General features: G+C 32.6%; 1 protein-coding gene across 1 annotated transcript; it reads left to right on the top strand.

The window, feature by feature from the left end:
* Window positions 1-20848: 20848 nt before the first annotated feature.
* On the top strand, window positions 20849-23309 carry LOC18595682 (large ribosomal subunit protein uL30w-like). Its single transcript, XM_007023754.3, has 7 exons — window positions 20849-20990; window positions 21539-21717; window positions 21808-21905; window positions 21988-22045; window positions 22514-22593; window positions 22699-22801; window positions 22881-23309. The coding sequence occupies exons 2-7, from the start codon at window positions 21541-21543 to the stop codon at window positions 23094-23096; spliced, it is 732 nt and encodes a 243-aa protein (XP_007023816.1). The 5' UTR covers window positions 20849-20990; window positions 21539-21540; the 3' UTR covers window positions 23097-23309.
* Window positions 23310-23635: the final 326 nt, after the last annotated feature.

Consider the following 23635-nt stretch of genomic DNA (forward strand, 5'->3'; position numbering starts at 1 on the left):
ACCTTAGGGGGTAAGGGTATTTTACCCTTAAGAATAATTTGGAATAAACAATTTAATTTTGTTAAAAGTGTTAGTTCTATAATAATGAGAAAAAATCCAAGAGGGGGGTGACTTGGATTTTTAAAAATTGTTTTCAACAAATTTAAACTTTTTATGAAGGCAAGTTTGAAGACAAGTTTCTCAAATTTGTTTTCACTTTAAAACATGCCAAAAGTAATTTAAGCAAAATAATGATCAAACAAGTTGAAAATAAATTTTCAAACTGTATAAGGCAAAATGCACTAGTGTAAAATTTTCAGAAGCTTCCAATCAAGTCAAGCTAAAAATAATTTTCATAAATTTGTTTTTCTATCAAAGTGTGTTAATAATAATTTGAAGAGTAAATTAAAGAATAAACAAGTTAAGAAGAAATTTGCTAAATTCTTTAATGTAAATGCATAAATTTAAGGAGTGAAAAATAAAGAAAGAAGACACAATATTGTTATAGAGGTTTCGCCTCTTTGCTTATGTCCTCTCCCTTAGCTCACTAACGAATTTGAAATCCATTGTAAAAAATACTTTTTAAGGCTCAAGCATAACCTTAACAATGCCTTACAAGGATCAAACACAACCTCTAAATATAATTTTGAATAGCAAGGATAGCTCTAGAAGGCTGGTTTTGCTAAGTAAGTATAAAGTTGGAAGAGTATGATATTGATAAGGATGATTACAAAAGATGGGAATGAAGGCACAAAAGAATTATAGCACAAGAAAGCTTAAAAGCTTGGTGGAAGAGCGTGAATTGCTTGCTCTAGTGTGGTTTCTCTCTTTTTGTCTTTTTTTTCTTTGTATGATTTGATTCTTGATCAAAAGATGTTTTTCTCCACTTATTTTGCCTAGTAAATCTATTGGAGAAGTCTTTTTTATAGTTGGAGAGGTTTTGGAGCTGTTAGAGAAGGTTTGGTGAATAAAATAGTTATTTTTCTTTTTATTTTCATGTGAAACTGCTAGTTCATTTTGAAATGTATCGATACATTTGGGAAATGTATCCATACATTTTGGGCATAACCATTTTGTTTAAAATGTATCGATAGTTTTGACCAAAGTATCTATACTCATAGCTTAAAACATAGAAAATTCATCTTTTTGAACCCAATTTGATGCCAAATACTTGGACATTTCAAAATTAAAGGCAAAAGAGGTTTAAAAATAGTTTAAACAAGTTTAAAATCTATTCAAACAAGTTCAAAAATCATTCAAGAAATTCCAAAACTCATTCAAATAATTTTAAACCTCTTCACATGGAAACACTTAGGATCTTCAAAACTTAATTAAGCTAGTTTAAAAAACTATTCAAACAAGTTAAAAAACTCATTCAAACAACTTCAAAAATCATTCAAACAAGTTCAGAGATCATTCAAGTAATTTTGATAATTTTTCACATGGAAACACTTATGTACTTCAAGTGAATATGTATGAAAGTTTTTAACATTAATAAATTAAGCTCAAAAACATATTCAAACAACTTCAAAAATCATTCAACCAAGTTCAAGGATCACTCAAACAAGTTCAAAGATCATTGGAGCAATTTTGATCACTTTTGTCATATCAAAACTATAATCATTTTAAAGCTAATAAAGCTAACAATCTCTCCTTTTTTGATATGACAAAACTTTGAGCAAAATTTGTTTGTAAAACAATACTCCCTATTAGTTTAATCATGAAGTACTTTGGTTTTAAATGTTAAGCTTTTATAAAACTTTGAGAAAGGTTAAAATATTTTGAAAGATTCAAAAACTCCCCCTTAATAGTTGCAAGGTTCAAAACTGGAGTCAAGCTACAAGATCAATCATTCCTTTTGGAAAATGCAGATTTTCTCAATATCTCTCCCTCTTTTTGTTATATCAAAAAGGAAGACAGAAACACAGTAAGCACAATTTGCAAAACACAATAAGCACAATAAGGAACATACCAATTGTTAAAAGTGAATATTCAATAAGTGCATTAATCACTATACCAATTTTGAAAGATATAATATCACAAATATTTAACATAAACACCGATTTTCAAAATACTTAGGAAGTCCTTGTACTGGGGTGTTTTCTTCAATTTAGTCCCTTTACTCAAAATTGCAACATTTTACTTTCTTGATTTTGAAAATTGCTTCAATTTAGTCCCTTTAACATTTTTTGTTTAAATTAACCGTTACGGTGCTGACGTGGCATTATCACGTCATCACAAAAAGTGACTTGGCATTGCCACATCACACTTGAGTTCAAGTGCTGACATGGCATTGCCACGTTACCCTGACAAGCTCATGTCAACATTTGGTTTCGAGATGCCACATGGCATAACAAGAGGGTTCCATGCGGCACATCATGATGTTGACACGTGGCACACTAGGAGGCTATCATGTGGCACTATTATTATTCAAAACAAGATGTGCTTTTGCTAAGGTTCGAACTCAAAACCTCCAGTAATTATATTAAAGCCTTTACCACCACACCCAAACCCTTAATTACAGTTGTAATTTGCTTGTGTTTTATTTCTTCTTTTCTTTTCTCTTTTTCTTTCTTATTTTTTTTTCTTTCTTTCCTCAAAGCTACATCGTTTTGAAGTATTTTTACACTTCGAAAAACCCTAGCTATAAAAACCTTTTGAAGCCTTCTTTTCTAAGAAAGAAGGCTAAAAAACGATGTCAGCATTAAGTGCTACATCAGCACCATGTTAGTGTTGATGTCAGTACCGTAACAATTAATTTAAATAAAAAATGTTAGAAGGAATAAATTGAAGCAATTCTCAAAATCAAGGGACTAAAATATTACGATTTTGAGTAAAGGGACTAAATTAAAGAAAACACCTTAGTACAAGGATTTTTCAAGTATTTTGACCATTACCAATTGTTAGAAATGAATATAAGGCTCAATATACCAATTGATTGATATAAGTAAAAGCTCCCTCTTTGTAAAAACAAATAAGCATAATATCAATTGTGAGGGACAATATCATTTTAAAGCTTATTAGATCAATTGGCTAAACACTAGTAAAGGCTCCTTTTTAAAAAAGACATTGAGCGTACTAAGCATATCAATTTGTTAATTGCAAGGCTCAAACACATTTAAGAAGGATTTAATAAATTTCTAAAGCTTAAGTGAGAAGAGACAACATAAAGCTTGATGCTAATTTAACGCTAGATAACAATTGAGCAAGCTTAAAGCATGATACCAATATTTTGAAATGAACTTAAAAACTTGATATCAATTGTTGATTTCAAAATTAAAGCATAAGTGAGATGCATAGATTTCATGTAAAGCACAATATCAATTGTAGTGTTAAAAGATATTACCAAAGATGAAAAACACTAAATGTTGGATTTTCACCATAAATTCTTGTTCAAGATATCAAGTGTTAATGACACCAATTTTGATTGAATGAAACATTGGACAACACATATTTAAATGTCAATGATAAACTCCTCTTTAATAAAACATAAGATCTTAAGGTCTATACCAATATGTTACCAACTGTTAAAAGACCTATTGTAAGGAGAGAAATCATGAGTCCATAATAAATGAGTATTTAAGTAGATATTCAACATGTTTATCTAGTACTCAAGTATTCATGAAACTAAATGAGTATGAGCATTTAAATAGATGTTCAACATATGCATCAAATACTCATATTTTCAAGAAATATTAGCAAAGTAGTTCCTAAGCATGTCCAAGGTATCATCAGTCATCAAGCACCATTCCTAATCATTTTCAAGCTTCATTAAACATTCTTAAATTTTCATCAAGCATTATCAATCGTTTAGCATCATCAAGCATTACCAAGAAATATTAATCAAGCATTCTCAAGGAATTCTCCAATTCATATAAAAATGGCAACTCAAGGAGAAATTCCAAAACAAATATCATCATTAAACATTCTTAATCACCATCAAATGATTCTTTAGCAAGCATTCTTCCAAGTCATTATCAAGCAAGCATGCCAAGAAATATTCTTTAAATCATGTATTACACAAGCAATTTAAGAAGAATTTTCACAGCAAAAAAATATCATTATTAATCAATGCATTTTACACTTGTTGCAATCATGTAAGAGAGTATTATGACGAATTAAGCACAAGCATGATTACAAGAAAAAAATACGACTTCCTTCGTTAATCATGATTCCAATTTGTTTTACGAAATGCAAGCATAAGTTCAATTTTTTTTTTTTAAATTAGACATATACCAATCAAAAATTATATAAGCATTAAAATTCAATGTGGTACATGTTATTTCTCATAATTCATGAGTGACACCAATTGTTATGGAATATTAAAAAGTAAAGCACTCAACTTAAAAATATATTCAAGGTGAACATCCAAGTATCAATGAATACCAATTTTCAAGATTCAAGAAATGAGTACTCACTCTAAGCACATTAGGCATCCATTTCAAACTCAAGCTATAGGTCATATTTCATTTGAAGTTCTAAGTCATTATAGGATAACTTATAAGCTAAAGTGACCAATTGCTGTGCATCCACCTTTTAGATTATGTATACAATACAGCTCATGGAAGACATAGTCAACATTCAAGTACATATTTAAGAATTATTTTAACTATGTCAACACACAATATATTTCGTTATCAAACTTGACTTGAGTTATGAAATTAAGCATTAGAAGTAGTTTTATCACTTAAGTCAAGTCTGTAGACTTCAATCATTGAGGTCAAGCAAGATCTAAAATCATGTAAATATGTAACTTGACCAAAACAATAGATGAACCAAAAATATTTTTCATGAAGTTCAATGAGTTCATCCTAATCAAATTCATATGCATAATCAAGAAAATTAATTTTGAAATAATCATTTAAGCACACACATAAAGCATATTTCAAGGATTGTTCCTAGATTAAGTGTCAAGCCCATCCCTAAATTATCTACCATGTTACACATGAGATTGATAGAGTGATTGTATATTTGAATAGCCCTAGAAGAATATTTAAAAGTCGGTATTGTGCTTAGAAGTACAAGTAAGTCGATTTATACCTCGAACTAATTAAAATAGGGATTTTAAGGTGAAATTAAGAGTTTCACAGCCCAGGGATGACTCAAAATAGTAATTCGGAGTTCGAGGATCAATTTGGAGTCAAATCGAAATTTTCACTATCTAGGGGCAAAATGGTCATTTACCACTTGGGGACAAAATGAAAATTTTAGAAAAGATTTTTTTGGCCCCATTGGACTTATTGGAGTATGATTTGAGGTTTAGAAGTGAAAAAAATTTTAATTTCGGTATAATTTGGAGTATAGGGGTGAAATGGTAATTTTGTCACCCGGGGGCAAATCAGTAAATTTTCACCCCCGACACTTGTCAAGACCAAGGGATTTTATTCATCATGGAAATGGATAAACATGAGAAATGTGTGGTGGAGAATTAAAGAATTAAAAGTCAAATATTTAAAATTTGAACCAATAAGGAAATGCCATGTGTCATGTTTTAATTATTTTATTGTTTCTTTATAAAAAAGGCATGAAAATCAGCCCATTTCTTTCATATGGCCAGCCAAACCAAGAGCAAAGAAGAACAAAGGGAGAAAAGAAAAACAAAAACCCTAGGTGGAGAAATTCAAGGGAAAATTGGTGAAAATTCAAGGAAACAAGTGACAAAAGGTAAAATTTCTTGATTTTGACTTGTGATCTACCTTTCCCATGCATTTCTCCTCATTTTCCATGGTTAAATTACATATTTTCATGATGAATTCATGGCTGGTTGGAATGGGTATGGAGAGAGAATGATGTTAGATTGATTTGATTCTAAGTTATGTTAGTGTTTTTAGTTAGTTAAGCATGTTTAGAAACAAAACAACAAGAAAAGAATCTATTTTCCCCATGAACCTTCAATGGCCGAACCCTATGTGAAGTGTAGAAGTAATGAATTGATTTTGTGATCAAGTGAATTGGTTGAAAAATTGATGAAATAATGATTTATGGTGAGAAAATGGAATGGGAAAATTTTTAGTGATAGTGCACCACAATGGCCGAAATTTTCAAGAAGAATTGTGAGGGTTGTTAGGCTGAATTTTAGATTATTGGAATTATATTTAGTGAATTGAAATATTAGAAATGAAATGGAGCAATTTGGAGCCAAATCGGACACAATTGTCATTTAATCGGGTAATAGGCCGAATTAGGTCAGCACCGCATTTAAGCGGTAGTCAGATAAGTTGCATATCATATCATGCATATACATCGAGCCTGAATTGATTTTATAATGGTCAGGCATTGATGTGGTGAATTATGTATTGTACATTGTGGATAGGTGGTGAGTAAATTACACTAGTAAAAGTACAGAGATTGTGCTTGGAGATTGGGATTAGGAGTACATCGACTCCTAGACTTGTGAGTAAACTTATTATCGTCTTAATTATCTAGAGTAGTTTTATACAATTGTGTGATTTTATGGAAAATGGGTTTAAATGGTAAATTGCTATATTTTAGGAGAAACTGTGATTTTATAAAATGATTTTATAAATTTTCTGAAAAATTGAATACTGATTTTGAAAATAGAGTAATTGGAGACTGTCTGCTTGTGTTGTAAATTTATGGTTTTAAATTGAATGGCTTATGACAATATATGAGCATGAATGGCTCAACTGATTTTTGGTGTTAGAATTATTTGTACTGTGTGTATTTAGCCTTGAGAGGCTAGGTTTAGATAAGTTGCCATGTCATGTAGAAAAAGATTTTATAAATCAGGTGGTAGATAAAATAATCCATAGTCACTACAGTGATGGGGGTTTCCATGGACTGCCTATGAGAGGGGCACGGTAACCCAATTATATATTTACCTCCGGGGGGAGATGTTGGATGAAGTATCTCCTGAGGTAAAGATTTGAGTGCACTTCACGTGAACCACTACGTGAGAGTGAGACTCAGCCAACGCCAAGGCATGACTAAAATTTCGGATGTAAAGACATTTAACAGCCTTGGCGGACTCGGTTGGGATAACCCTCGATCAAGGTATCCCTGATAACTGAGTATGAGAATGATTTTTGGCACGAGATAAGCTTTTCAGGAAATCATAAGCCTATTTGTTTATTTGGGTGAAATGAGTTGAAAGGTAATGAAATTACAGTATGATGACTTATTTTAATTCGTCTCCATTTACTCGCCTTTAGATAGTTTAGATGGTGTCTGTTTACTCACTGAGATTTTATAATCTTACCACCCTCATTTCCTCACATTTCAGGCTCGGGAAGTTTCATAGTTAGCTGACTTTGACAAAGACCTTCATTTGGACTTGAATCGGCAAAAGCTGTAGGTTTTCAGTTTTCGATACATTTTGGTTAGATGTGGGCCCACGTGTCGCTGTACAAGAAATTTTATGCTTTGAATATTTGCTTTATAGTATATATGAATATAATTAACTTTTACGCTATAAGAATTATTTACCGATAGCTTTATAAAAAATTATTTTACAAGAAAATAGTTTATTTTATTGAATATTTTTATTATATTCAAATGGTCAAATTTTCACTTCAAATGAACGTTTTAGATACTTAATTTGTTTTCAAATCACTAAATATATATTTTCTGCTTACCTACTACATTTTTAGCAAGTTTTTGAGATTTTTGATGAAAAATGACGAAAATGCCCCTGTGAGCTAGAAAACAATATGTTATGTTCTGATTTGGAAATGACTCATAATCCTTCAAATTACGATATTTGATAACTATTGCTCACCGGGGAAGTGCGAAAGCTTATATGAGAGTCTTGCGAGGTTTCGATCGGCATTCGGGGTGAAGAATGTCTGTCGAGGCTTCGCGATGGTTGTCACGGGCTCGATGGGAGTTCTGGGTCGTGACATTAAGTATTTAAACATTTTAGTTCTTAAAAAATGATTTTTCAATGTAAGCATATGAGAAATGATAAAAAAATAAATTCTACAGTCGCTAGCAATTTCTCATTTTCCAATTTTATCATTGTAAGCATATGAGAAATTATAAGATCAATATGAGTACCATGTTTAGAAGTAGATCAATTCAAGCATTCATTAGCTCAAGAAAGACATAATTAACATGTAAATGTGCTTTAAATTCAACTATGTCAGTTATAAGTCTAAATAATTTTTGACTTGAGGTAAGAAAGTTAAATGCTTTAATTTAAGCCAAGTTTCAAGCATTGAGATATAAGTGCACATACTATCAATGATTATTAATTTTCAGCATTTTTCATTGTTAAAAATATGCACTATTCAACCATTAGTTCATTAACTAGCACAATTCAATAGCTTATCATTATCAACTTAAATTTTAGCTTCATAAAACATGTGTTTGCACCAAATTATCATGAGAGTGTTCATAATGCATGTTTTAAGAAACCAAGAATTATCTTTGAAAATAAATTCATGAAAGAATTTAGTACAAGAACAAGAAATGAAGTAATGAGGCATTTTACGGCTTTAAAACTTATCCATTTTGGCTACTAAACGAAATGTATCGATAGATTTTGATATGTATCGATACATGCTCTTGCATGTGTCGATACATGTAAGGATATATCAATACATGACCTGCTGTAGCTTAAGAATTTAGATTTTTTGACTTCCAAAGACTTGTGACAGGGTCAAGAATTGACTTTTGAGTAAAATAGAGTTGAAATGTTTGGTAAAAACACTTGAAACATCATTTTGGACATGTATAGCCTAAGATTCTTTGATAAAAAATGTGAAACCAAAATTTGGCTTTTATTTTGTTTTTAATCTTTGCTCGTTGTGCTCAAACACTAAGACGTTGGATAGCTCATTTAAACATTATGCCTTTAATATGCTTAAGCATGCTCAATTTTCATCATGATGCATGAATATGATGTAAAAATGTACAACACACATTTTGGGAGTTGTTTAAGCATAATAAGCATCAAATTTAACATTTTCAACATTTTTCAACATATGAACAAAAATGTCCTCGAGGTCATTTAAGCATTTAATCATGCATTCATTTGCAACAAGAACAAGTTATAATATCATTTTCAACACAAGGCACACTTGTTCAAGTTTTATATTATTGAAATCATTGTAACCTCAAGGATGACAAGCATTGTAAATAAATTTGTTCATTTTGCTTGAAACATGTCATCAATGTTAGCTTTTCATACTCAATATTATGCTCAAGAAAACCTTTTCAATCAATTTCACAAATCATAAGAAAAATACTAAGCAAAAAGCAATTTGTGCAATTTATATATATCAAACCAATTTTGCTCAAGCAAGCTATATTAACAAAATCAAGGAATTAATAAACAAACTTAAATCAAAGGGAACAAAAGGTTTTACATATGAAATACACAAGGTTTGAGTTAGACATGCTTTGTGTACAATCATGAGCTCAATGTCACTCAATTTTGTTCAATTATACTTTAAATGATTTATGAAATTTGTACTGAGCATAATGAATTATATTTATACATGCCAAGGGTCATTTTCAAATATCCAACAATTATGTACCGAAAATGCCTTTTTGACCATTTAAACTTACAAGCAAGCATGCACATCCATTAAAAACAAGTCAACTTGTTCAAACTATAAATCATTATAAACACAAGGATGAAAAACATTTTTCTCATATAAGCTCATTTGGCTTTTGAAAAACCAATTCAAGTAGTCAAAAATTGTCATGTTCAATTTTAATCAACTTGATACATTAAAAAAACAAAACTTAAATGACAAAGCAAGGTTGTTCGAGTGGTTAAGTTATTTTAGATACAAGGAAATCAAAATGTCAACTCTTCAAACTCAATTTTTCTTGTTTATGCTACTAGAGTAAGCAATTTTGTAAATCAATATTTTAATCATATTAGCCACTTCACATTTCATCAACATGAAACCTTTTATGGTCAAAAATCATTATTGTTCAAACATAATAATATGAAATTATTTTCACAAAGCATGAGGAAATTATATCAAATCAATTTTCCACTAGCAATAAAACTCAAATAAATAGGAAAAACAAAGCAATTTTCCAAAAGTAAGCACGATGATATATTCAAGATCAAACATAAGCACATAATCAATCTTTAGGCTTATGCTTCTTTTAAGCACAAAATCAATTTTGCATAATCAAGATTTATCAATAAAGCTTAAAGGATAGTAAACAAAGAGCTATGTTCTTAATATTCAAGCAAGAATATGCTGTTGTCCCTAAGTGTGTGCTAGAGGGGGGATGAATAGCACTTTCAAATGTCACTAAACTTAACTTCTGATTAAAAGCTTGTTAAAGGTAGATGATGAAAAGTTGAGGACGAGATGGAAGAATGATTTAAAGGAGAATGAAATGAAGAAATAAAAGAAGGTAGACAATGCACAAAGATTTATAATGGTTTAGTCTTTTTGACCTACATCAACTAACTTGTTGTTCTAATCAAGGATTTTCAAATCAATTCACTAGAATTAGTTGATTTACCAAGCATCCACCAAGCTTTTACAATGGCTTTTCATAGGCTCAGCCACAACCTTTCATCAATGGTTTTTCATGGGATCAACCAAAACCCAAAATCTAACTTTTCTAAGGTTGAGTTAGAACCTAAAAACAACCAAGCTAACTTAAGCTTGACTAATTCCCTTAAAGTGTCTCACACACTCTAAGTAATCAAGGAATATAGATTTGAAGGTGTAACTATGATCACTAAGTTGATCTGAATGGTACAAAATGAGGTGTTAAAAACTATTACAAAGATTAGAGTGAAGCACAAGAAGAATTGAGAGGATTTTTCTATTTTTGTGCTCTTTTTGTTCTTGGAAGCATCTCATGATCTTCTTAGCCATTGGAAATGTCTTTTATACTTGAAAAATAAACTCTGATTGATGTTGATAGCTTCAGACTGTTGGAAACAGTTTAAAATCCTTTTTAGCTGTTAGTTTGTCTTCAGATATTCAAATTCAAATTTTCTGACAGTGAGCTTTTGGCTGGCTAACCATACTTTTTTGTCGATTAAATCTTTTCTGTCTCACAGTTTGCTTTACTCTGTTAATCGGTTAAGTAAGACGTTAACCAATTAAGAGCTTACTGTCTTTGGAGTAGTTAACTTCACTTTTGGATTTTAGCTGACTAACTTCCTTGGTTGTCTGAATAAAAGGCTTCTGTTTGTAACTCATTTTGTGATCTCTTATTCTGATGAGTTTTGATGTTTGTTTCCAAGTGATTATTCAACTAAGTGACTTTCATTTTTATCTTGCACACTCAAGTAATATAGTTAGACATTAATAAATGAGAATGTTTTGTTATCATAAAAAACTCATGGAGTCAACATAGACAACCAAAATTCTCAATAAAAAAATGAGCAAACAACTTGAGAAATCAAGTTAAATTAATTCAATAAAAAAAAAAAAGAGCAAACAATCAAAGTTCATAATTTAACAAATAAAGGACTTTTAGTAAAGAAATCACCCATTTTTCTTTGTATGTCTAGAGAGCTTTCAATCTTCAAAAGTTTGTTCCTCCTTTCTCTAGCACAGCTACAAGAAATATTCTCATTTGATTTTTGGTATCCAAATTTCTTTAGATCCTTGAAAGTTAGTCTTATTACACATAGTTCCTTTTGGAATCCACACGTGTCTAATCCTATAAGATAAACATTTTCTAATTGGACAAGTGCACGAATAATGACCATAAAATTTGCAATAATTGCATCTGGTCATCTTTAAAAATGTGAAATTTGTGAAAAATTTTTGCTTTTCATTTGTCAATCCTTCAAGCTTCATTTTTGCATCTAAATTCTCTTTTTTTTTAAAACGTCAATTTTTTTTAGCAAGCTTCAAAATTAATTTTCAATTTTTCACTTTCTTTTTCAAATCATCTTTTCCCTTCATTAAAAATTCATTTCCAATGCTAAGTTTTGAAATTATTTTCTTGTGTTTTAAATTCATTTTCTCAAATTCACAAGCTAATTTTTCAAAGGCATTTTGCAATTCACCAAAAGAACATAAAAAGGGTTCACAAAGTGATAAGTTTACCTTGAGTTCTTTAAGAGCCATCAGGCATGATTCGAATTGGATTGAAGATTGAAATTCACTTGATTCCTCATCTCTAATTGCCTTGCCACATGTTGAGCATTGACCTTCATAGCTCTTTTCATCCAATTCCACTTCCTTCTTTGCTCCCCCATACAACTCTTCTCATTTCTCCCAAATCTCTTTGGCACTTTTACAATTAGAAACTCTATTGTATTCTTTATCCTCAAGTGCACAAAGGAGAATGTGCATGGCTTTAGCATTCAGTTGTACCATGTTTATGCCATTTGTATCTCACTCTCTTTCTTCCTTGGTTGGCTTGTATGAACCATCAACAATTATACTCCAAACATCATAATTGTTGGCTTGAACAAAGAACTTCATTCTAATTTTCCAATAGGTGTAGTTCTCACCACTAGATAAAAGAGGGTATATAATTGATTGCCCTTCACCAATAATTGTTGTAATAGAGTTCACGACCATGTCTTGGAACTAACAAGGATCACCCAAAGGCTATTAAACCTACAAAATTGAGTCCAAGCTCTGATACTAATGGTTAAAAGTGTTAGTTCTATAATAATGAGAAAAATATCCCGGAGAGGGGTGAATTGGATTTTGAAAAATTGTTTTCAACAAATTTAAACTTTTAATGGAGGCAAGTTTGAAGACAAGTTCTCAAATTTGTTTTCACTTTAGAACATGCCAAAAGTAATTTAAGCAAAGTAATGACCAAACAAGTTGAAAATAAATTTTCAAACTCTTTAAGGCCAAATGCACTAGTGTAAAATTTTCACAAGCTTCTAATCAAGTCAAGCTAAAAATAAATTTCATAAATTTGTCTTTCTATCAAAGTGTGTCAATAATAATTGGAAGAGTAAATTAAAGAATAAACAAGTTAAGAGCAAATTTACTAAATTCTTTAATGTAAATGCATAAATTCAAGGAGTGAAAAATAAAGAGAGAAGACATAATATTTTTATAGAATTCAGCCTTTTTTCCTACATTCTCTCATTTAGCTCATTAAGGAATTTCAAATCCACTATAAAAAATACTTTTTAAGGCTTAAGCATAACCTTTACAACGCCTTTCAAAGATCAAGTACAATCTCTCAATACAATTTTGAATAGCAAGGATACCTCTAGAAGGTAGGTTTTGCTAAGTAAGTACAAAGTTGGAAGAGTATGATATTGATAAGGATGATTACAAAAGATGGGAATGAAGGCATAAAGGAATTATAGCACAAGAAAACTTAAAAGCTTGGTGGAAGAACATGAATTGCTTGCTCTATCTTGGTTTCTTTCTTTTTTTCTTCTTTTTCTTCATCTGATTTGATTCTTGATCACAAGAAGTTTTTCTCCACTGCTCTTGCCTTGTAAATGTGTTGGAGAAGTCCTTTTATAGTTGGAGAAGTTTTGAAGCTGTTAGAGAATGTTTGGTGAAGAAAATAACCATTTTTTGTTTGATTTTGTGTGTAATGGTTAGTTCTGGATCAAATGTATCGATACATTTTGAAATGCATCGATACATTTTGGAAATGTATCCATACATTTTGGGTAGAACCATTCTATTTAAAATGTATTGATACTTTTGATCAAAGTATCGATACTTGTAACTTAAAACATAGAAAATTCGTCTTTTTGAACCCAATTTGATGCCAAATACTTGGACAGTTCCAAATCAAATGCAAGGGAGGTTTTAAAATAATTTAAACAAGTCTAAAAACTATTCAAACAAGTTCAAAAATTATTCAAGCAATTCCAAAACTCATTCAAGCAATTTTAAACTTCTTCACATGGAAACACTTAGGATTTTCAAAACTTAATTAAACAAGTTAACACTTATTCACTTAAACTAACCAAAAATTTAGACAATATAATTTGTAATGGAAAACGCTTTAAACTCCCATGCCTTCCCCCCTCTTAAACCCCCACGGTTTGGTGGTTGGCCAACCTCTAGACTTTTCTTTGCCCCCCACCGGTTGATATTGGCCCCCCATGCCAATCGACAGTCATCCAAAACCCCCCAACTAGTGCAATGATGTAGCCACCACCCATTCATGGCTTACCGCAAGCCATGCAGCCCCCAAAGGAACTTCATGTCTCCCCACACACAATCAAAAAGTCCTTTTTGTTTGTAGCGGTTGGGGATAAACTGTCCGTCATTCCTTCAACCTGTGACATTTCTTTGTACAAAGATCGACTTAGTGTGTCATTTTTTGATGATGAGTTGGAGGTCCTTGCTCAGCTTTTCAAGCATTCCATCATTAGAGAGTTTTCCCGAATGCCACACATGCAAGAGATCTGTTCGACATTTACAAGAATCGAATTGGTTAGTGCATATGAGATTTGTTGGTTAGACTATAAATACGTCCATATACATCTCACAAATGAGCATGATTTAAACAAGATCTGGATCTTGCAAGTATGGTTTATAGCTAACCAGAAGATGAGAGTATTCAAGTGGACCCAGAAGTTTCAACCAGAAAAAAAAATCCTCCCTAGTTCCTGTATGGATTTTCTTTCATAATCTACAAGCTCATTTGTAAGAGAAATCGACTTTGATGATGATTGCAATGACAGTGGGAAAGCCTCTATTCATTGAGGAAGCAACGACAAATGGGAGTCATCCTATTATGGCTCATGTTTGTGTAGAATACTATTATCAAAAGGCCCCATTATATCATGTATGGATCGTGAGTCGTGATAGAAAGACTGGTGCTATGATTGGAGGTTTTTCACAACGAGTGGAGTTCTCAAAGCTTCTGGATTATTGTATTCATTGTTTGCATGTGGGCCATAGTATTTCAATCTGTATGGTTCTTGGAAACAAACCAGAGAACTCGGGTGTAAAGAAGCCACTGCCTTTAAGGATTATTAAACAATCAGATGACCTTTCTAGGGTTCAGATTTTGAGTTCTAATGAAGAAAAATTAGGTGAGAAGAGACAAAGAAGGGATCTAGACTCTAAGGGAGATAAAAGAGAGGAAGTGATTTGAATGGAGGATCCAAAACAAAGTCTGTAATGGAAGATAGTAGGGAATCTTGAGAAAAGTGGAGCAAATGATTCAAAAGGAGTTGAAATCGTCAGCAAGGAATATGGGAATGTGCAAGTGATGACCTTTAACCGTTTTGATGGGATCAGAGCAATAAAGGAGGATGGACAAAAAATTCATGGAAGACAAGGGTGAACAGAATAGGTGAATAGTGATACAAGTGCCCTTGAAAATTATACAACCCCTATCAATGGCTAGCATAACGAAGAAGCTGTTTATGGGATCCAAGTGCAAGCCAAGGAAGGTCTATGGGAGGGTGATCGTTTTGTTATAAAGGCAAAAGATAATGTGGTTCATGAAAAACATAATTTGCTTAGAGCAAATCAACTTCAATTTTCTACTGAAGGAAGGGTGAATGAAAGCACTGAAACTAGGTATAAGCTTTTTGGAAGTGTTCAATTTACTGGAGACCATGATTATGTACAATGGGCATTGGAGAATAATCAAAATATCACAGAAAGAAAAAATAAATTGAAGCAAAATGGAAAGCATGTTGCAAAGTCGCTGCACGCGGTGGTGGACGGGAATGGTTACGATCAGTAGGAGGTAAGGCTTTTGATCGGGGAAAATGAACAACCAATAATCTTACTTAATAGCACTGCAATAAAAGGTTGAGACTTAAAAAAGTTTGGGTTTGGGGATCTGCTTGAAATTGAGGCAGTAAAAGAAGTGGAGAGTAGTGATGAGTTCCTAACCGCTCTTCGCTCCGAACCAGGTGAGTATGCTTTAAATATGGACAATAACTCTATCCCGTTGTAGGCTGATATTGGTAGTTGGACAACCCAAGAAACGAGGCAGACCATCCACAACCAACCCCCCATGCAATCCCATGCAGATTTTGGTAACTACAACTTAGAAACTTATATCTCCAAGTGGAAGAACTCTGACAGTGTTCTCTATTCTGCAGAATTTTTGAACTCAGTAGGTGATGATGTGGCCTTGGAGGTAAAAGATAGAATTGATGATGATGATTTTATCTCAATGAACCTTTCAATTCAAAGTTATCCATGATTATCTCTTTAATTTGGAATGTTAGAGGTGTCTTTGGTAGTGTGATCTAAAGACGTTTGAAAAAACTAAAAATGATGCATCAAATTAAGTTGCTAGTAGTTTTAGAAACTATGGTTAATATAAGCAACATGGAGTATGTTAGAAGGCGATTGGGTTTTGATATAGTGATTAATAATTCTTCTGACAAAATATGGTTGTTTGCTCTTTTGAAATTTGTTGTGAAGTTGTGATGAACCATATTCAGTGTTTACATGTGAAACTCTCATTACCTTGGCTCTCTCATCCTATGTTTGCATCTTTTGTCTACGCAAAGTGTACCCGATTAGAAAGAATGGAGCTTTGGAATACCCTTCAATTATTGTCAGTGGACATGTAGGGGCTGTGGATGGTGGGTGGAGATTTTAACTCCATCTTGAGCAGCGATGAGTGGTTGCATGGTGCTTCTCCCCATGATGGTTCAATGGAGGATTTTGCTACTGCTTTGCTTAACTGTGGTCTCATTGATGTAGGTTTTAAGGGTAATAGTTATACTTGGACAAATAACCATATGTTCTAGTGCCTTGACAGAGTAGTATATAATCAAGAATGGGCAGAATGTGTCTCCTACACTAGAGTTCAACATTTGAATAGAGACGAGTCTGATCATTGTCCTCTCTTACTATCATGCTCCAATATAACTCATAATGGCCCTTCAACATTTCATTTTTTTACATGCTTGGGCAAAACACCATGATTTTCTTCCTTTTGTCAACAGGAGTTGGAAAATGCCCATACAAGCTACAGGAATGAAGGCTTTTTGGAATAAACAGGTGTTTGGTGGTATCTTTAAAAACCTACTGTTGGCCAAAGCAGAAGCTGAAGAAAAAAAGTTGATTTTTCAACAGGAACCTTCAAGAATTAATAGAGACAAAATGCACAGAGCTTACGCTAAACTAAACCAACAGTTAAGTATTGAGGAGCTTGTTTGGAAACAAAAATCTTGTGTCAAATGGTTGGTGGAGGGAGAAAGAAATACAAGATTCTTTCATATAAGAATGCAGAAAAATAGGGTGAAAAATCACATTTTGGATTGAAGACTGGGAAGGAAACGCTATTGAGGATCCACATTTAATTCAAACTTTTGCAATTGATTTTTTTCAAAACCTGTTAAAGGCAGAAAACTGCAATAGATCCGGTTTTGATCCCTCTCTCATCCCATAGATTATCTCTTCTACTGATAATAATTGTTTATGTGCAGCTCCCATGCTACAGGAAGTGAAAGAAGCAATTTTAAATATTGACAAAAATAGTGTGGCAGGCCCTGATGGAGTGACAAAAAGAAGCGGTTTTTCATCATTTTTTTACCAACATTGTTAGGGGATAATTGCACAGGACCTTTTTGATGTAGTGCAGGATTTTTTTAATGGGGCATCCCTTCCACAAGGAGTTACATTTACCACGATAGTTTTGCTGCCAAAAAAATCGAAGGCTTGCCAATGGAGTGACTTTCGTCTTATTAGTTTATTAACTATCTTACATAAGATAGTGACTAAACTGTTGGAAAATTGTTTGTCTAAAATTCTCCCTTCCGTCATCTTAGAAAATCAAAGTGGATTTGTCAGTGGCTGGCTTATTAGTGACAACATCTTATTGGTGCAGGAGCTGATTAGAAAAATTGATCATAAATCGAGGGGAGATAATGTAGTTCTAAAATTAGATATGATGAAAGCATATAATCGCTTGAACTAAAATTTCTTATAATTGATGATGGAGAGTTTTGGCCTCAATGGGCATTGGATAAACATGATGAAGACCTGTATATCCAACTGTTAGTTATATTTATTAATTAATGGTGCCTCGATGGGTTATTTTAAATTGAAGAAGGGGCTACAACAAGGGGACTTTATTTCCCCCTTCTTGTTTATACTAGCAGCAGAGTATCTATCTAGGGGACTTAATCAGTTATTTCGTCAACATAGTTCTTTGCATTATTAGTTCGGCCGTTCATTGAACATTAGTCATCTTGCATTTGCAGATGATATTATTATTTTTACTAATGGATGCCACTCGGCTTTGTAGAAAATTTTGAATTTCTTACAGAAGTATGAATAGGTATTTGGGCAGCAAATAAATAGTCTGAAAAACTATTTCATCACAAGTAATAGCATTGTAATTTCTAGAAGGTAGATCATATCACAGACAACCTATTTTTTGCATAAGACACTTTTTGTTATCTATCTCGGAGCTCCTCTTTTCAAAGGTCTAATAAAGATACTCCTATTTGATTCTTTAATTACCAAAATTAGAGATCGTATTTCAAGATGGGAGAATAAGATTCTATCACCTGGTGGTCGCATTACTCTATTGTGGAGTGTTCTATCTTCGATGCCAATTTACTTATTACAAATCCTTAAACCTCCGATGACTGTCATTGAGAAAATAGAAAGGCTCTTCAATAGTTTTTTATGGGTTGGCTCGATTGCATGCAAGAAGACTCACTGGGTTGCTTGGAGTAAAATTAGTTTTCCATGCTTGGAAGAGGGGGCTTGATATTTGAAAGTCGATAGATGTTTTTAACACCTTCACAATGAAATTATGGTGGCAATTTCAAACGTGTGACAACCTATGGACACATTATTTGAGAGCAAAATACTATTGTGGTTGCCTACCTCATTATGTTCAACCTAAACTACATGATTCCCAAGTGTGGAAGAAGATGCTTGGTGGTAGGACTTCTACTAATTAGCATACTAGGTGGCGGATTGGCAAAGGGGAGCTTTTTTGCTAGCATGATTGTTGGATGGGAGAAAAACCTCTAGTAACTTCTTTCCTTTCATTTCAAAATGATATGTCTATAGTTAATAGTTTTTATAGTGGTGATGCGTGGGATATGGATAAGTTGAAATTATTACTGCTCGCTACGTTAATTAATGATGTCTTGAAGATTCCTTTTGATAGTTCAAAGGAAGATGTAGCTTATTGGACCCTTACATCTCATGGGGATTTTTCTACCAGAAGTGCATGGGAGGTTGTTAGGCAATGGCAACCTACAATTACTATGGGTAAGCTCATCTGGCATAAAAGCATTCCATTAACGATTTCTATTTTTTTATGGAGGGTCGTAAATAATTGGATATCGATAGAGCTACGGATGAAGAATAAAGGCATCCAATTAGCCTCTAAATGCTTATGTTGCAACTCTGAGTAGTGTTTATTACATGTTTTGTGAGACAACTCGATGGCAAAATAGGTTTGGAATCTTTTTGCAAAATTCTTTCAAATCTATGTTTTGAACCCCCAAAATGTTATTCAAAGTATCTGGCATGGTATTATTCTAGAGATTACACTAAACAGGGTCATATTAGAGTTTTACTTCCATTATTTATATGTTGGTTTCTATGGTTGGAAAGAAATCATACGAAACATAGGAACTTGGGTACGTACCTTGATAGAATTGTATAGTGAATTATGAAATTGTTGAGATAGCTATATGAGGGCAACCTTCTAAAACAATGGCAGTGGAAAAGAGACATCAACATAGCCGCTACATGGGGTTTTAAATTCCCCATCAAACATTCTGCAACTCTTCAAATAGTAAATTGAGTGAATCCATTCATAGGTGAATATAAGTTGAACATGGATGGGAGCTCCAAGAACAATCAAAACGCGACAAATGGAGGATTACTTTGAGATCACACAAGTATGCTCATATTTGGTTTCTCAAAAAATCTTGGTCCTTCTAACTCTTTGCAGGAGGAATTACATGCATTACTCAAAGGTTTGGTTTTATGCCAAGAACGCGATATTAATAAATTATGGATAGAAATGGATGCATTAGTGGTAATTCAAATGATCCAACAATGTTAGAAAGGATCCCATGACATATGGTATTTATTAGAATCTATAAGAAAATGTTTGCTGAACATTTCTTATCGAATTTCACATATTTATAGGGAAGGTAATCAAGCAGCAGATTTCTTGTCTAATCAGGGCTACACACATCAGGATCTTTGTGTCTTTTTTGAAACACAAGGTGAATTACGTGGTATTCTTAAACTAGACAGATTAAATTTACCATATGTTTGATTTAAATAAATGTAAAGGAATAGTACTCCTAATTTATGTTTTCATAGAATCCTGCATTAAAGTACTATTAGTTTCCAATTGCATTCTAAACTACTATGTTTGGAAAGTAATGTCTTTTTTAGGTGACTATCTTAATTTATTTCTTGTTTCTCATGTAATTCTGGAGATACGATTTATATCTCCCTCCTTTATGTACTTTTTATTTTAATTAATAAAATTTATCAAGGTAGTTGGGCCTTGAGGAAAAAAAAAATACACTTATGCACTTCAAGAGTATATGTATGAAAGTTTTAACATTAATAAATTAAGCTAAAAAACATATTCAAACAATTTCAAAAATCATTCAAGCAAGTTCAAGGATCACTCAAACAAATTCAAAAATTATTGAAGCAATTTAAATCACTTTTGTCATATCAAAACTATAATAATTTTAAAACTAATAAACTTAACAAATTCCATCTTTATATATTTTTAGATATCTTAAAATTATTCCATCTTTTCTTTGTTTAAATATTTTTACTTTTTAGAGTTCAAAACTATTTTTAATAATTTCTTTTTTACTTTTTAATAAAAAACTATAAAAAATCATTTATATATGTTTTTAAATTTAATTTAATATAAATGAAAGTAAAACAAAAAAAATTGTGAAATAATAGTTAATTATTTTTTAAATTATGTCCAAAATAGAACATCAACGATGGTGATAATCGTTTAGTGCCAAAAGTAATCACAGCCGTCGAATGAAGCAACAAGAAATACAAACCCTACAAAACCCTGTTTTCAGTCAGCTTGGGCCTCCTCTTTTAAAGCTTCAACTTCGAAGAAACCCTAACCCTTGTTGGCTGCCGCATCCTACCTTCGACCGACCGAAACCTTTCGAGGTTACTCTCTTTCTCTAAACTCTATTATTTGCTAAGAAAATGAATCGATTAACCTTTTAAACGATACCTTTCTTCGTATTTGCTGACTCTGTTTGATTAGTGATCTTCACTTGCAATAATTTGAGAAATCTTTCACTCCTGGCTGTGTACTCTTGATCCCATCTTCACCCATTTTTTGAAAATAATCTTTTGGGTCAAACTGTTTTCAAGTCCCCATTTCTGTATTAATTTACTGTTTGTTGTGTTCTTGAAACGATGGATGTTGCAAGTATCCCTGCTAAAGGAGCTGGGTTTGAATCTCCCTTCAAATCAAAGAAAATGATGTTGGATGCTTGGTAGAACTAAGGGTCTTTTTTCTTTTTAATTGGTACTATTGATTTTTTTTTATCACACTGAAAAGAGATGAATCATTCATTTTTGTAATGTGCGGTTGTGTTTATGATTTGTGTATATGGTTGTTTAACTAGTTTGTTTGTTTGGGTTAAAAAAGTCTATACAAATCCAGGACTTGTTTTCTGATTTCTACTTTGGTTTGGTAATTTGCTTAGACATGGGTGGGGAAGTTAAGGCTGTGATTCCCGAGTCACTCTTGAAGAAGCAGAAGAGGAATGAAGAATGGGAGCTTGCCAAAAAGCAGGAGCTTGAAGCTGCAAAGAAGAAGAAAGCTGAGGACCGTAAGGTGATTTACAATAGAGCTAAGCAATACGCAAAGGAGTATGAGACACAGGTATAAATATATTGTCTCTATGTTCTGCTACATTTTCATTTACTTCCAACATTGCAGCTTCTGAATTATTGACTGCTGTCCTTTCTTCAGGAGAAGGAGCTCATTCAATTGAAGCGTGAGGCAAAGTTGAAAGGAGGATTTTATGTTGACCCTGAGGCGAAGCTTCTGTTTATCATTCGCATTCGTGGGTATGTGACATCTATGATATTATGTCAGTATACACAAGTGCTAATAAGCTGGTTCTTATGCCGTCAACTTTGCTGTTTGCAGTATCAATGCCATGCATCCTAGGACAAGGAAAATCTTGCAGCTTTTGCGTCTAAGACAGGTAGCTTATCAAATCTTTTTAATGAGAAAGATGGCCGAGATATGTTTTCCCCTATTTTTTTTTTGTGTCAAAGTGTTTCTGTTTAAAGGCTGAGGTGTTCTAAGATATTTTCATGAAATGTGTGATATAAATATATTAATTTTGGCATTTCATTTTGTTATGTGAAGAGATTTTCCAGTCAAATTTGAATGTGTAGTCTTTTACTTCGTCTTTTGAGTATTAGATCAGTTCTATATGTACCATAAATTGTGTATAATTTGATGCTGTGGCATTGTTGAGCAGTTCCTGTTATTTCAGCATTCTGATATCAAATCTTAAGTATGTTAGCTTAGATGCTATATCCATAGAATGTCTAAAGCACCTCAAGAGACTTGTAGTATTTATGATGGAAATTATTCACCTTCTCCTTGGGAAAATCTAAATTAGGCATTGTTTTAATATCTTACTGTGCTTCACATTTTGATGCAGATTTTCAATGGAGTTTTTCTTAAAGTGAACAAGGCAACAATGAACATGCTTCACCTGGTTGAACCATATGTTACTTATGGGTATCTTTCACTCTCTCTCGCTTCTCCCTCCCTCCCAAGGGGCCTCTTCTTTTGTTGATATTATTTATGTGTCAGTTCTTATTTGTTAGCGGTGCATGTTTCTAGATATCCCAATCATAAGAGTGTGAGAGAGCTGATTTACAAGAGAGGTTACGGGAAGTTAAACAAGCAGAGAACTGCTTTGACTGACAACTCAGTTGTTGAGCAGGTCTGTAGAATTGCTTATGTTATTGGTGCTTAAGAGATAGTATTATATGTTCTTGCTAATGATTTTCCCATGATCACAGGCCTTGGGCCAGTATGGAATTATCTGCGTGGAAGATCTTATCCATGAGATTATGACAGTGGGGCCCCATTTTAAGGAGGCAAATAACTTCCTGTGGCCATTTAAGCTCAAGGCCCCATTGGGTGGTCTGAAAAAGAAGAGGAACCACTATGTTGAAGGAGGAGATGCTGGAAACCGTGAGAATTACATCAACGAGCTTATTAGGAGAATGAACTAGATAGATGTCTGTTATTTGTCAACGTTTGAGTTACCTTTTGTTTATTGTAAGGATTTTTTTGTTCTTTTTTCCTCTAAATTTCTCTTGGAAGTTAGATACAGTTTTTCCAAGAGCATGGAAAATGTCAAGGTGTTGCCTTTTATTCTACTTCTGCTATGTGACTTCACTTAATGAGATTTTTTTGACCTTAAAAAAGATTTTGGTGTTGATACATACTCCAGATGGTAATTGAGATTTAGTTTCCTTAATATTTTCTTGTATGACCTAAAAAGCAGTAAAAAGTGGTAAGTACAACAGGCTGCAGGAGATAGTATACTTAAAAACACTTGATGAGCATAGAATCTTTTGGGCGTTAAGCATCATAAAGGTCCCTATTTATATAATCATAAGAAATAATTTTTACTTTTAAAGGGTAAGTTGGGTTAATAAAATAAAATAATTATTTTATTCAAATAAAATAAAATAATTATTTTATTCAAATAAAATAAAATGTTTATTAATCAAGCATTCTCCTGCATTAAACAAGCTCAGGAGAGGGA

The sequence above is a fragment of the Theobroma cacao genome, chromosome 6 (genome assembly GCF_053813885.1).
Source record: "Theobroma cacao isolate CCN51 chromosome 6, ASM5381388v1, whole genome shotgun sequence".
In the NCBI taxonomy this organism is placed as follows: Eukaryota; Viridiplantae; Streptophyta; class Magnoliopsida; order Malvales; family Malvaceae; genus Theobroma; species Theobroma cacao.

What these genes read in the sequence shown, in the direction of transcription:
- LOC18595682 (XM_007023754.3), top strand. Translation starts at nt 21,541, where the DNA reads ATGGGTGGGGAAGTTAAGGCTGTGATTCCCGAGTCACTCTTGAAGAAG. An exon ending in AGCTTTTGCGTCTAAGACAG is followed by an intron (nt 22,046 to 22,513) that starts GTAGCTTATCAA and finishes ATTTTGATGCAG; the next exon opens with ATTTTCAATGGAGTTTTTCT. An exon ending in ACAACTCAGTTGTTGAGCAG is followed by an intron (nt 22,802 to 22,880) that starts GTCTGTAGAATT and finishes CCATGATCACAG; the next exon opens with GCCTTGGGCCAGTATGGAAT.